Raw genomic sequence first — 12,922 nt, forward strand, 5'->3', positions numbered from 1 at the left:
CAAACAGGCCTATATGCATGTCACAAACACGCGTAAGTACATACATAACAATACAAGATATTGGGAAGAATGGCCATTGCGATAGTACATGCTTATGTAACCGTGAATTGTTTACAGAATGCTGTGAATCAGAAGAAAACGTGCAGGATATGGGTCAGCTTTATCAGATCTTCCCCGATGAAGTGCTTGGTTCTGGACAATTTGGTGTTGTCTATGGAGGTGTACACAAGAAAACCAAACGTGAAGTGGCCATTAAAGTTATTGATAAGTTGAGGTTTCCGACTAAACAGGAGGCACAACTCAAAAACGAAGTTGCCATATTGCAGGTCAGTGGCATTTAACTTTCCGTGTCCTAAGTAAAATTTGGTACTAACGGAAGAAATGGTTAACCAACGTAGCACTGTTGCTTGATTTGAAAATAGTTAGTTTACCGAAGAATAAGTAAAATTTTCTAAAGGCAATGGAAAAAAGACCATCGCGTTTGTTTACACAGACAGTAGCCCCTACCAAAAAAAAAACTTCGCCATATTCCCTAGAGTCTAAAGAATTCTAGTAAGGCAATTTCGAAAAAAATTTTTGGTCTCCTCGAAGAACATCGATATACCATACTTTACGATCCGAAGTTATGACGAAAAATGTAAATAGCCGGTGCTGCCATAAAAAACAAATTTTTTTTCGAAATTGTCTTGAAAAAATACTTTAGACTCGGGCGTGTATGGCGAACTCTTTTCCCCCTTGTAAGGTGGTACGATCTAATGCGCAGTTGATATAGAACAGCGCTGGGCAACCTTGAGACAAATACGGCCCGTATGAATGTTACGAAGAGGCATAAAACATCCATCCTAAAGGTCAATGAAAGTTTTATTTTTATGTTAAACAAATATAAGCTTTGTCCCGTTGCTAAACTAAAGTGGTTCGAAAACGCAGAAGATTTCTCAAAACTACGGTCAAGGGACACTATGTATGTACCCCTACTATGAAATCCCTACCTTAAAACCCACAAGATGCGGTCAGATAACTAAATTAATGTAAAAACTTACTTATTTAGTAGATGATTTTCTTATACTTAAGGGATCGACTGTAGCAAACAAAAAATTATTAGTCTTTGTATGCCGGCCGACGTCTATCAACATCAAAGAATGTCTTACTTCGTTTTGAGTTTAGCCACTCATTACAAGTCTCGAAGAAAAGCTGCAGAGTCAACAAAGTGGTCTCGGAGCCCCCACGAGACAAAATGGTCGTATATGTCGAAGATCGCCCTATCTCGGCTGCTGGCTCGAAAACGCCCTATCTCAGAATTTGATTCAAAACGGTTCTATCTCATCTGACGTTTCGAAACCACTCTTTCTCAAAATAAATTCAATATATCGCCAGATGAGGTAGGACGTTTTCGAACCATTTCCTCAAGGCATTCCGAATCTCCGATAACACCTCTTCGGTGCACATTAAATCGTGTTGTTGTTGTTGTTGTAGCGGCTGCAACAACCCCGCCCAGATCGGTTAATATCTCAGTCGTTGTCGTCAAGTTCCACTAACGGCAGCCCCAAGAAGCGTGCAGCCTGTATGGGGTCGGTCCACAGGGACAAAGGCATTAGGGTTGTTGGGTTTTCCGGGCATACGAAGAGATGCTTCGAGTCATGAGGTGTCTCTCCGAGTTTAACCTGCTGCAGTAGCCAGAGCGAAGTTGGGCTATTGTGGTTCTTGTCTCCCGAGGCAGATGAAGCTCCGTCTCGTCTATGTCCGGTGGCTGTGCGCCTAGAACGGCATTCACAGGTCTTGAGTCTACATAACTCGAGACTGATTCCCTGTGAATGCCGTTCAGGGCCTGTTGATATGCTGACAGGTCCAGAAGTTGTTTAATGAACCTCTGGACTTCGTCCGTCATTTCGTAGAGATGCCTCCTGACGTGCCTGGGCGAGGGCTCTTCTGCAAGCAGCTGCTAGGAACTGCCTGCAGAGCATGGTGTTATGCTCCTTGACAGGGAGCAATTTCGCCTCGTCGTGTAGATGGTCTTCAGGCGACATCAGAAGGCATCCAGTCGCTGTCCCTAGTGCGGTGTTCTGAGTTGTCTGCAACTTCATCCACTGGGTCCTACTAGTCCCCGACGACCACACTGGGGCTGCGTAATTTTAAACCGGCCGGCCTATTTCTTTGTACGTTGCCAGCAACGTTTCTTTATCTTTGCCCCAAGTACTGCCGGCTAGCGACTTGAGGACCTTGTTGCGGCTCTGTACTTTGTTGACAATAGCGGTTGCGTGCGCAGAGAAGAAGAGCAGACTGTATAAGGTTACTCAGAGTATTTTGGGTTATTCACCGTCGGAATTGGTGTATCATCGACGTGAATTCCCAGCGGTAGCCTGACCTCCTTCGTCCAGGTGGTGAACAAGGTCACAGGGGTTTTCGTAGGGGAGAGGGTTAGGCTCCTTGTAGTGAAGAAGCGCGAAATCCGTTTACTTTCGAACACAAGTCATCAATTCCTTTGCCAGTCGCCATGATCGAGCAATCATCGGCGTAGGAGACAATCGAGACTCCCTCTGGTGGTTGAAGGAGCTTTGAAATGTTAAAGTTGAACAGTAGCGGGGAAAGGACACCACCCTGTGGAACCCCCTGTTTAATCTTTCTAAGTTTGCTCAATTTGTCTCTAAACATTACCGACGAGTGTCGACCACTCAGATAATTCGCCGACCTCTGTGGGAGAGAGGAAGCCTCTATATCTTCTAGTAGCGTGGAGTGGCTGACGGTGTCAAACGCCTTTGACAGGTCCAACGCTACTAAAATAGTTATCTCACAGGGACGGTTGCGGTTAAGGCCACCTGTTATCTGAGTGTTTATGGCGTTAAGTGCTGTTGTTGTACTGTGCACTTTACGGAAACCATGCTGATGCTTCGCTGGAGTCAGGTGGTTTGTGAAATACGGGAGCAGCAAGGCCTCTAGTGTCTTCGCTACCGGCTGGTTTCGCCGGTTTGAGCAGTGGGACCACTCTCCCCACCTTCCACATGTCTGGGATGATGAGAGTGGACATAGATATAATGATGACCTCCGTAAGGTGCGCTACTCCCGCAGGACCCAATTTTTTTAGCATCAGCATGCATATTCCATCGGGACCCATGCCTTTGGAGGCTTTCGCCTTCCCGATGGCCACCTAAACTTCACCGCTAGTGAAGCAAGGGGGGCACAAGTTATTGACAGTTTGTGCAGCCTTCTGGTCCCTCGACGCTTGGCTTTGTCCACAGGACGATGCAGTAGCTCGCGCATCGCTCCGGGTCCGACGAAGCATGGTCGCTGAAAGAAATTTTGACCCTGTCGTCGTGCTTCGTCGGATTGGACAGTGACCTCACCGTTTACCAAAGCTTACTCACAACAGAGGCGAAGTTACAGGCCTTCAGATGCTCTTCCCACTGGGGGAGCGCAGCGAAGGTGCTCTCAGTAAATTCCGCGAAGCCTTTCCAATCAGCTTTAGAAAAGTTGATATAGGTCCGGTGTTCCGCGTAAGCAAAGTCGGTTGGTTTATCGATCGAAATGACTTTGGGCAGATTGTCTGATGCCAAAGTCAGCATAAGTCGCCATGATACGCTCTTTATCAGACCAGCGCTGACTATTGTTATGTCTGGCGAGCTGCAGCAGCTGCCCATTATTCTGGTGGGTGGGTCGTCGTTCATTGTGCAGAATGTCGAATCGTGTATCTGCTCAGCCAAGTCTGTTGCCCTACGATCGTTTGATAGGCTTGAGTGCCAAAGATCCTGGTGCGCCGGTTATCTCCTCGATCTTACTCTGAAGTCCGTTACAGTTAAATTCAAGGAGTTTCATGTGGTTCGGGAGACGTGGAGTTATGCGGGGTGTGAGGGATGTGTGTAGCCTTGCCGCTATTGGCTGTGTGCGCTGCTGTGGAGGTTGCCGCCCTGTGGCATTAGTGGGTGGCGTTGCAGTTGGGGTTTGCGACCGGGCAGCGCACCACGGGCCCTCGAAGTTCCTCGACCAATATCGCGTGGTGCGCAGACCTGAACATGCCCTAAAGTGGCACCAGCCAAGGCAGGTGTTGCACTTGACTGATGTCACATTACGGAATATCCTGGTATGGCATACCGTGCAGATTGTAGGAGGAACTAGGAGTTGTTGGCGACGGCGTGTGGGTGGTGGTACGGTTGTGTCTGTAATGTGGTCTGTCGCGGTTGTGGTGTGGTCTATTGTGTTGTTGTGTAGTGGTGCTGCGGTGTCTGTGTTGAGCTGCTCAGGTGGACTGGGAGTAGCCGTGGAGGCTGCTCTGTTTGAGCAGCAGGGGGCCACGAAACATGTTGTCCACTGCCGATGTGTCCGTATTCCTGAGAAGACTCTGAGGTGGCAAGCATTGCACTTGACTGAGGTGGAGTTGTGGTGTAGTCGTCTCTGGCATACACAGCAGGTTTAGGTTTCTGGCCCTGGGTTTGACTCGCGGGGTTAGAAACCTACGTATCGGAATTACTCGAGTATTACTGCTGTTGTTTCGGCGATCTAACTCCGTTTAGGCTGGCGAAGTATCTCAGAACATGAAATCGTAGTTGGGCTTGGCGAGTTAGGTATACAGAGGGTCGCCTGATGTAATTTCTGTTCAATTGAATCCGATCCGATTGTCCGATCTATTAAAGAGGTAGCCGAAGAGGCTGGTCTGTCTATGGCCCCCCATCGCTCCAGGACTAACTGTAACCACAGAATGTTTCCGGTTCTAAAAAGGAAGTAGTTAGCGACCTCATTGCCTTCGATCCCACAGTTTCCCGTCACCTAGTACGGAGTTGCTATATTTTTGCTACAAGAGTTTGAAGCATTTTTATGCAATTATAGGCCCAGATGCCTGCTTAGATAACTAGAGAGGCGACGTTCAAAGTCATTTCACGTTTTAGTTTGGCGCAGGTTAGGATTGCCAAGACTTCAAGCTGGAGCACCGTGGGCCATTTTCCCAAGGGAGTGGCAAGTTTGGTACCGAGAACCTGTCTGCGATTAAGGGGAAGGAGTCTGTTTTCCAAATTTTCGCGATATGGGATTTTCACTTGGAACTTTCTTTGGTTATGGAGCCAGAAACTCCTTACGTTTCCAAACCTGGTATCTTCGCAAGGATACCTGAGTCAAACTTCCTTGTATACAAGCAATCGTTGGATAGTCGATATTGCAGCTAAAGAATGGCTGCTGTTTCTTGAATCAAAATAAGGAGAGGAGTCTAACTAAGAAATTCTTATATATCTAAAAGCGGAGAATTTTTGCCAATTTTTGCAGTTAATTGTGACGATGTACGAACGTTTTTTGCAGCATTCTTCCACCATACTATGGATGCGTAAAACACAATCTTACGTACCAAAATGCGGTAAGACCACTCCATCAGCTTCGAATTCAATTCCATGTTCTCCAAAAAAGTCGTCTACGGGTCCACACAGCCTTTTGGCTTTAACAACGTTTTTTTTTCAACATTGTATTTAACACAATAACTGTTTCATTCATTTAATTGTTTTGCAATATTTTATATTTTTTACAGAACATTTCTCATTGCGGTGTTGTGAATTTAGAGCGCATGTTCGAAACGCCAGAACGCATATTCGTTGTAATGGAGAAGCTTAAAGGTGATATGTTAGAGATGATACTCTCGCACGAACGTGGACGTCTTAGCGAAAGAGTAACGAAATTCCTAATTACACAAATACTCATAGCGCTAAAACATTTGCATAGCAAAAACATTGTCCATTGTGATTTGAAGCCGGAAAATGTATTGCTCTCATCCGATAACGAATTTCCACAAGTTAAACTATGTGATTTTGGTTATGCTAGAATTATCGGTGAGAAGTCTTTTAGGCGGTCGGTTGTGGGAACACCAGCATACTTGGGTAAGTAAAAATGAATGGATGTGTAACAATTTATGCCTAATATATTCGGGCGCCTCTATAATGAAATCGCCCATAACAAAAAATCCTCTGTAACAACGCTTTTTTAAGAAAATGCGAAAGTTTTTTATTAGAATTTGGAATTATCTACTGGTACTGCTTAGTCACGAATTCCTCTCTGTTACGAAGTATTTCAAGAAGGCAAAATGCTTTCTCTTAAAAATAACTTCTCCTTAATGATTCATTTTAAAAGCACTGCAACAGAGTTCTCTCTCAATTTCCCCAATTTTTCTTAAAGTAACATTATTACTGGTTTAAAAAAAAAAAAACAAAAAAAAGCAAATAAGATAATCACTAATTTAAAAAAAAAAACTTTCATGATGCCTGCCCGAGCAAGCAAATTTTTAGCTCCTTTACAACTAAGTGCTAAGCGGTCCCAAACAACTTCATTATAGAGGAATCCACCTGTAGTTAACTTCAGCTCTTGGAAGCACTTTTTCGGTTTTCAAATTTTAATGATTTTATTCTACCCTTACAGCTCCTGAGGTGCTCCGCAACAAAGGCTACAACCGTTCACTGGATATGTGGAGTGTTGGTGTTATTATTTATGTCAGCCTCAGCGGTACGTTCCCCTTCAATGAAGAGGAGGACATAAATGATCAGATACAAAATGCCGCTTTTATGTATCCGCCAAATCCATGGAAGGAGATCTCCTCTAATGGTATAACACGAAATATGTTAAGAACAATGGATCACAAACTTTTATATTTTTTTCATTCACCTACTACTATCCCATTCCTGTGTGGAATTGCTCGTTGGTTCCAACAATCAAGCAAATTTTTTTCTATGGATAAGTTTACGAGATATTTGCCATTTACCGTTATTCAGCTTAATAAAATAGTGGTTCCACGTATATCTTGCGCACCAATTTAACAATTTTAATACGAGATACGGCAAATGAAAGCCAACAAAATTCTTCATAAACCGCCCTGCAAAAAATTGGACTAATCCGGGATGACTTCGGGAGCAATCGCAAAGGAGCATGCGACTAATACCAGTTTTGACCTCTTTATATGGAATGAACTGATCGCTTTTGTTCGAGCATGTCCTATGAAGAGACTAATTGTTCCCCTTTATACCCGAACGGGTATAAAAAGCGACTAGTAACTTAAAAAAAAAAAATAAAAATAGAAATTTGCGCCAGCTGAGATTCGAACCGGGGTGCTCAGTTTTGTTAGGCGAATACTATCTCTGCGTGCCAACGCCGCACATGAAATTTCATTGACTAAGTGCGTACATATCATTAAATAATAATAATAATAGTACCCGTTAGAGATAAGTTGGGGACTAGTTGAGTCGAGACTAATTGAACTCCATTAGTACCCTTATGAGACTAGTTGGGACTAATTAATGCCCAATTGTACCCGATTGAGAGTAATCTCGGAATACTCTCTTTAGAGATTAGTCGCACAATTTTTTGCAGGGCGTAAATACATAAATTTTCGATAATTCTTGATTTCTGAGAACATGGTGTTTCCCAGGTGTTCATGGCCTATGAGTAACATTCTTTCCTGCTCATTTTTCACACAATAAATCTTTGCGCATTTTCATTTGACCACTCATTCCTTCTTTATTCATCCATCTATTTCTTCATTAGGGCTTGATTTTTTTTGCAAAAAAATAGCACAGAATCCATTACTTTTTAAATTTTTTCCCTGTTAAATTTGGTTTTTTTTCATTTTTTTTTTTGCTCAAAAAAGCACAAAAAAAATGTGGAATGATTAATTAATTTTTGAGAAACTATCAGGCGCATGGAAAGGTGAGAGAAATTGAGAAATTTGTTCGCTTTTAATTGCCGTACTTCATAACAAAATAGTTCGATTGGTTCGTAAGATATACCCTATTGAGTGGGACCACTTTTTTTTTAAGCTGAATGACGGTGAATTGAAAATACCTAAAAAAAGGTATCCATCGAAAAAAATTAACTCAATTTTCGGAATCACCAAGCAATTCTACATAGGAATTGAATAGTGGCATTAATAAAACATTTTAGCTATAAACAAGTGTAATTAACCTCAGTACGCATATAAAACTTTCATCTATCCTTTCAGCCATCGACCTCATCAACAATTTGCTGCAAGTGAAACAGCGTAAACGCTATACTGTCGATAAAAGTCTACAACATTATTGGCTACAAGATAAACAAACCTATAGAGATTTGCGCAATTTGGAGGGTCAGGTGGGCACACGTTATTTAACGCACGAAGCGGACGATATACGATGGGCTAGTAGCGGTGACATGTGACCTGGTGGCGGAGAGAACAATACCAATATACGAGAAGAAGTCAGGGAAGAAGAGGATAAATTACAAAACAAAGATCACCAGCAACTGCAAGAGCAACAAATATCACAAATGTCAACCAACGAACCACGGCGTACAAATCAACATCAAAAATTATCCATACAAGAACCAACGCAGCAACATCAGCACATCGATGCGGAAGCTTGTGGTTGTCGCAGTTTACCCGGTACACCGAAAGTAGAAGCTATTGGCGATAAGGCCATAAAATGGATGCGTGGCCATTTATGTCGAAATGTGAAATGAGTTTTAAATTAAATAAAAAGCAAACTCCAAATTATAGAATAATAATAGTAAGACAAACCCTAAAGTTAGCTCAAACAGAGCTTTGGTCAAAATTTCTGAACATTTAAGGGCGAGTTTTTCAGTGCATGGTCAAATCGGACCGTGGCTTAAACTTAGTTTAAACGCTGGAGTTAGCTTGTTTAAACCAAAATTTGGTTGTCAGCCAGCTATTAAATACATACACATAAACGCAGTTTACGAGTATGTGTTCTAAGTTGAAACGTGCTCTGAAAAACTGGCCTAAGTTATATACATAAGTACTTCTATTACATATATATAAAACGTACTACATAATAATGTAAAAACTTATGTTTATATGTACAGTCATGTGCAGAATATTAAGACCGTCAAATAAAATTTTGGTGGTTAAGTTTAAGCTTTTAGAACTTACATACATACTACTTACATATCGAGCCCTAACCGCCAAAATAACGTAAGCGACATTTTGTTCAAAATTTACTTTTTGATGCAGAAATATTCCTAGAGTATCTGCAAACATTTCTGCATCAAAAGGAAAATTTTGAAAAAAATTTCGCTTACGTTATTTTGGCGGTTAGGGCTCGATATGTATGCAATATGCATTTCGATTAAAATGTGTATCATATAATACTTAAGCTCGTTTTATAGATTTAGCGTAATTTTTACCGTTGAACTTTTAAGTTTTCCGTTAAGCGCAACATCGTAAATGCACAACAACGGGTTAGTGAGCCAATAAAAGACAAAAAAATGTTGCTCTGCGAGAATCACATTATAAACAATTTTAGTTTAAGTTTAGTTTTTTCACAATTGCGGATTAAATAAGTGGTCAATATTTGCAGAACTTTCTGGTGGTCTTAATATTTTACACATAACAGTATATCTACATACATTCGTGCATAGATAGCTTAAACGCACCTCAGTGCCCCCAATAGAGTAAAGTTAGTCTCTTCAAAAAACAAAAAAAAAATCCTTTACATAATAAAAAATTACATAAAGAATCGAAATATATATATATGTGTGTACATCTGGATGTGTGAGTGTAGCGATTCACTGTACTTTGATAGGTCACAACTATGGACTGTGTATGTAACTATATAGAATTTTTTTAAAGAATTTTCCTCTAAACAGTACCTTACACGATCTTCGTATGGAATTGTAATTTATTATATACATACATACTTACGTAATATATAGCACTTATAAAAATTGCATAAGTAAGAGTTTACGGGAAACACAAATCAATTTAATCCAACTATATAATATCGTAATTATTCAAAAATTTTGTGCATATGTATGTATGTATGTATGTGCATTGCACATACCATATGTATGGATGAACATACATATATGTATATGTAAGCATATAAACATGTGTAGTTAGTTTGCCAAGTAAAGACAAAGCTTAAAACAACTGAACTATTGTGCTAAATTTTTCTCTACAATTCAATAACTCAACATATGTAGTTCATACAAAACTTAAAATATGTACATATGTATGTATGTATGTTAGCATAATAACAATTTTACATATAAATACATAAATAACTACATATGTATGTTCTGTGCTATATATACCCCTAGTATGTAAAACTTTTAAGATCACTAAGATCCGTCTTATGAAATAAACTGTTATTATTATGATGCTCATCTTTATTTTTCGAAATAAATATTGGTAACTTTGCTGTTAAGCAAAAGTTAAGAAATTGGATTTTTTTAATTATATTTGTATGTAAATATTCTAACACGAAAATTTATATTTTTATTTTTTAGCAAATACCCGGCGTGCTTCACTTTACCTTAAAAGTATTTTTGTGTTATTACTCCCTTCGAACACTCTTATGGTTCCATTCATAAAAAAAAAATGAATTTAAAAAGCTTTGCGAATTGAGATTTTCAAAACAAATATGAGTGTTACTCATATTTTCGAAAGTACTTAGATTTAGTATCGACTTTCTCATGCGAATTTAATTTATGGTCTTATAACTCAAGTCTACTTATCACGCGCTTTCTTCAAATGGTAACTAAGACAATATCTATGTACCTTTGCTTATCAATTTAACTGATTTAAATTTTTCAAATAGTAGGCAAATATATATGTACATGGAAAACTTTGAGCGCTTTGAGCGACCTCTAAATATTTTTTGATTTCAAAATAAAAAATAGGGGTATACTTTTTTTCGATATAGAAAAAATCTTACAATTCCGACTTTACTGTTTTTGCACCACCCTAATGTACATATACATACATATGTATTTATGTTGGAAATGTCGCTGGTTCTTTTAGGAAAAACAGTAATATTTGTTACTTGTGCATTCGTATGCAACGGTTGACATTCTTAAAATTGCAAGTCACATATTGTACATACATATCTACATATGTACATTATATGTAAAATCATGAGGCATGAAATGAATGTCTATAACGCACCCACAAAGAACAAAAATAAAAGAGACGATTGTATGCACTAAATTGAAACTCTTAGCTCAATGTAATCTTTATGCACGCGAATGAAAATTTCTTTCAGTTCTTCGACAGCTTTGGACGCACCAAAATGTTAGCTTTACACTTGCGTGCTTTATTGTTTATAATTTCAATTAGACTTCAAGACCATCAAGTAGCGTTAGCAAACAACACTGAGGCCAAGAAACCCAATCAGCACCCCTCTAACGAAGATATGACAACACCTAGTCCAGAATGGCTACAATATCAACGTGAACGCTTTGGCAACACAAAAGATATAGAAAGTTTGAAGAAATTGCTTGATCCAGCTTCGCAACTGCTAAAAAACAAAGCCGGCATAATAGATCCAACCTCGACACCTTTAAAACCGAGCGAGATGTCAGCAGCAATGGCAACACAACCGCTTAAAAGTCATGGTAAGGCTGCTGGTGAGAAAGTTTCAAATGGTGATGAACCAAAGGACACAGAAGAGATCAGCCATGATGAGGAGGACGAAGGGGAAGCAGATGATATGAGATCTAAAGAGGGCAATACAAATATTTTTCCACATGTCATTACTGGCATACAATACCCATCAATGCAAGGATTTCTTAATTTTATAAGAACTGTGCAGCGTAACTGGGTTAGGCAATCAAGATTGACGATCGAACAAAAGATTAATAAATTGAAAGGATTGAAAAATAAAATTATGCGCATGATTGGTAAAATTTTTGAAAGAAAAAAATGTTGGTCTTTATATTTTTCTTTCAACTTAATCTCTTTTATAACAGAGGATCAGTTCCATATGATTTGGACGCCAAAAGTGCATATGCGGCGCAAACGTGGTTTATTGGATGAATCCAACCTCAATTTTCCGCCGGAGGCAGCCTTAATTAGCATTAACTTTTTAACGTTTGCAGTGTTTTTAATTAAACTGGTGCTAGTGAGTTCACAAGAGTTTAATTTCCAATTGATTATTACTTATAATTTCTTTATTTTTTTACAGCAAGTGGTGCACATTGTAAAAAGTAAACACTACACCCTAAGTGGATTTGGTTTTACTAATACCGATACCATGACAAAATCTACATAAATTTTAAATAAATATGGCTTAATAGAGGGTTAAGGTCTACCGCAACAAAAAAATAAAATAAAATTCATATATCTGACGTATTTATGGGCCAATTTGTCTGCTTTTTTAAATATATACTGGCTATGTAAGTAGAAACATTTCTGCGAAGTATGGTCTTGAAGTTGAAGCATAATAAATAGGGATGTGCTGGGTATCCGGCAGATATACGGAATCCGGCTTATGCAGCCGTTTTTCTGTTATCCGACTATCCGGCCGGATACTGACTAAAATCCGGCCGAATTTCCAGATATTGAATATAGAAGATTCAGTTTAAAGATCTAGTTCAGAATTTTTTATTTTTATTTTTATAATAAAATTAAGTAGCATCCAATTAGTAATTAAAGTCAGAGCTGTTAAATTTCCATTACACAGGTCTGCAAAAAAAATGGGTTCGGAATGTTCTATAAAAGTGTAGTGTCATTTCCGAAGTAATTTTTTGCGTAGAATCCGAATCCGAGGTTTAAATTGCTCTATCACGTCAGGACTTTGAGATATCCTAACCTAAGGTGCAAAAAACGCTGTTTTTGCCCATTTTTGAGGTTATGTAGCTACGAAGATTTTGCTCTTCATAAAAAAGTAGACACGGTATTTTAAAGCATAAGTCTTCCACTTTTAAATGCCGTTGAGTTTGCTCAAATATCTTAACTTTTCACTGAGATATCGCATTTTGAAGTCTCCATGTTTGTGAATGTAATCGACCGTATCACGTCTCATGTTATCTCAATGCATTTTCGAATATCGAAAAATTCACAAACATGGAAACTTCAAAATGCGATATCTCAGTGAAAAATAAAGATATTTAAGCAAACTCAGCGGCATTTAAAAGAGGAAGACTTATACTTTAAAATACCACGTTTACTTTTTTATGAAGAGCAAAATCTGCG

At 39.3% G+C, this 12,922-nt stretch overlaps 3 protein-coding genes across 3 annotated transcripts in view; 2 read left to right on the forward strand and 1 right to left on the reverse strand.

Annotated features, from left to right (window-relative positions):
- Window positions 1-12,922, reverse strand: part of LOC118737879 (serine/threonine-protein kinase D3-like) — a 47,191-nt gene that overhangs the window by 9,276 nt on the left and 24,993 nt on the right. The window contains exon 7 of the mRNA XM_036468682.1: window positions 11,653-11,658. Coding sequence (XP_036324575.1) covers window positions 11,653-11,658 — 6 coding nt within the window. The remainder of the gene's footprint in view (window positions 1-11,652; window positions 11,659-12,922) is intronic.
- LOC118737878 lies at window positions 10,682-12,036 on the forward strand. The gene is made up of 3 exons (XM_036468680.1): window positions 10,682-11,628; window positions 11,698-11,849; window positions 11,913-12,036. Exons 1-3 carry the CDS (start codon window positions 10,965-10,967, stop codon window positions 11,997-11,999), a joined length of 903 nt encoding a protein of 300 aa, XP_036324573.1. The 5' UTR covers window positions 10,682-10,964; the 3' UTR covers window positions 12,000-12,036.
- Window positions 12,717-12,922, forward strand: part of LOC118736734 (serine/threonine-protein kinase D3-like) — a 1,798-nt gene continuing 1,592 nt past the window's right edge. The window contains exon 1 of the mRNA XM_036466750.1: window positions 12,717-12,728. Within this exon, the coding sequence (XP_036322643.1) occupies window positions 12,717-12,728 (12 nt within the window). The remainder of the gene's footprint in view (window positions 12,729-12,922) is intronic.

This window comes from Rhagoletis pomonella, unplaced genomic scaffold (assembly GCF_013731165.1).
Source record: "Rhagoletis pomonella isolate Grant_MI unplaced genomic scaffold, Rhpom_1.0 Rhpom_scaffold_00004, whole genome shotgun sequence".
In the NCBI taxonomy this organism is placed as follows: Eukaryota; Metazoa; Arthropoda; class Insecta; order Diptera; family Tephritidae; genus Rhagoletis; species Rhagoletis pomonella.

Excerpts from the sequence above, each read along its gene's own strand:
- LOC118737878 (XM_036468680.1), top strand. The coding sequence starts at position 10,965 with ATGCACGCGAATGAAAATTTCTTTCAGTTCTTCGACAGCTTTGGACGC. Across the intron at positions 11,629-11,697 it reads TAAAATTATGCGCATGATTG|AGGATCAGTTCCATATGATT; the intron begins GTAAAATTTTTG and ends CTTTTATAACAG. Across the intron at positions 11,850-11,912 it reads TTTTAATTAAACTGGTGCTA|CAAGTGGTGCACATTGTAAA; the intron begins GTGAGTTCACAA and ends ATTTTTTTACAG.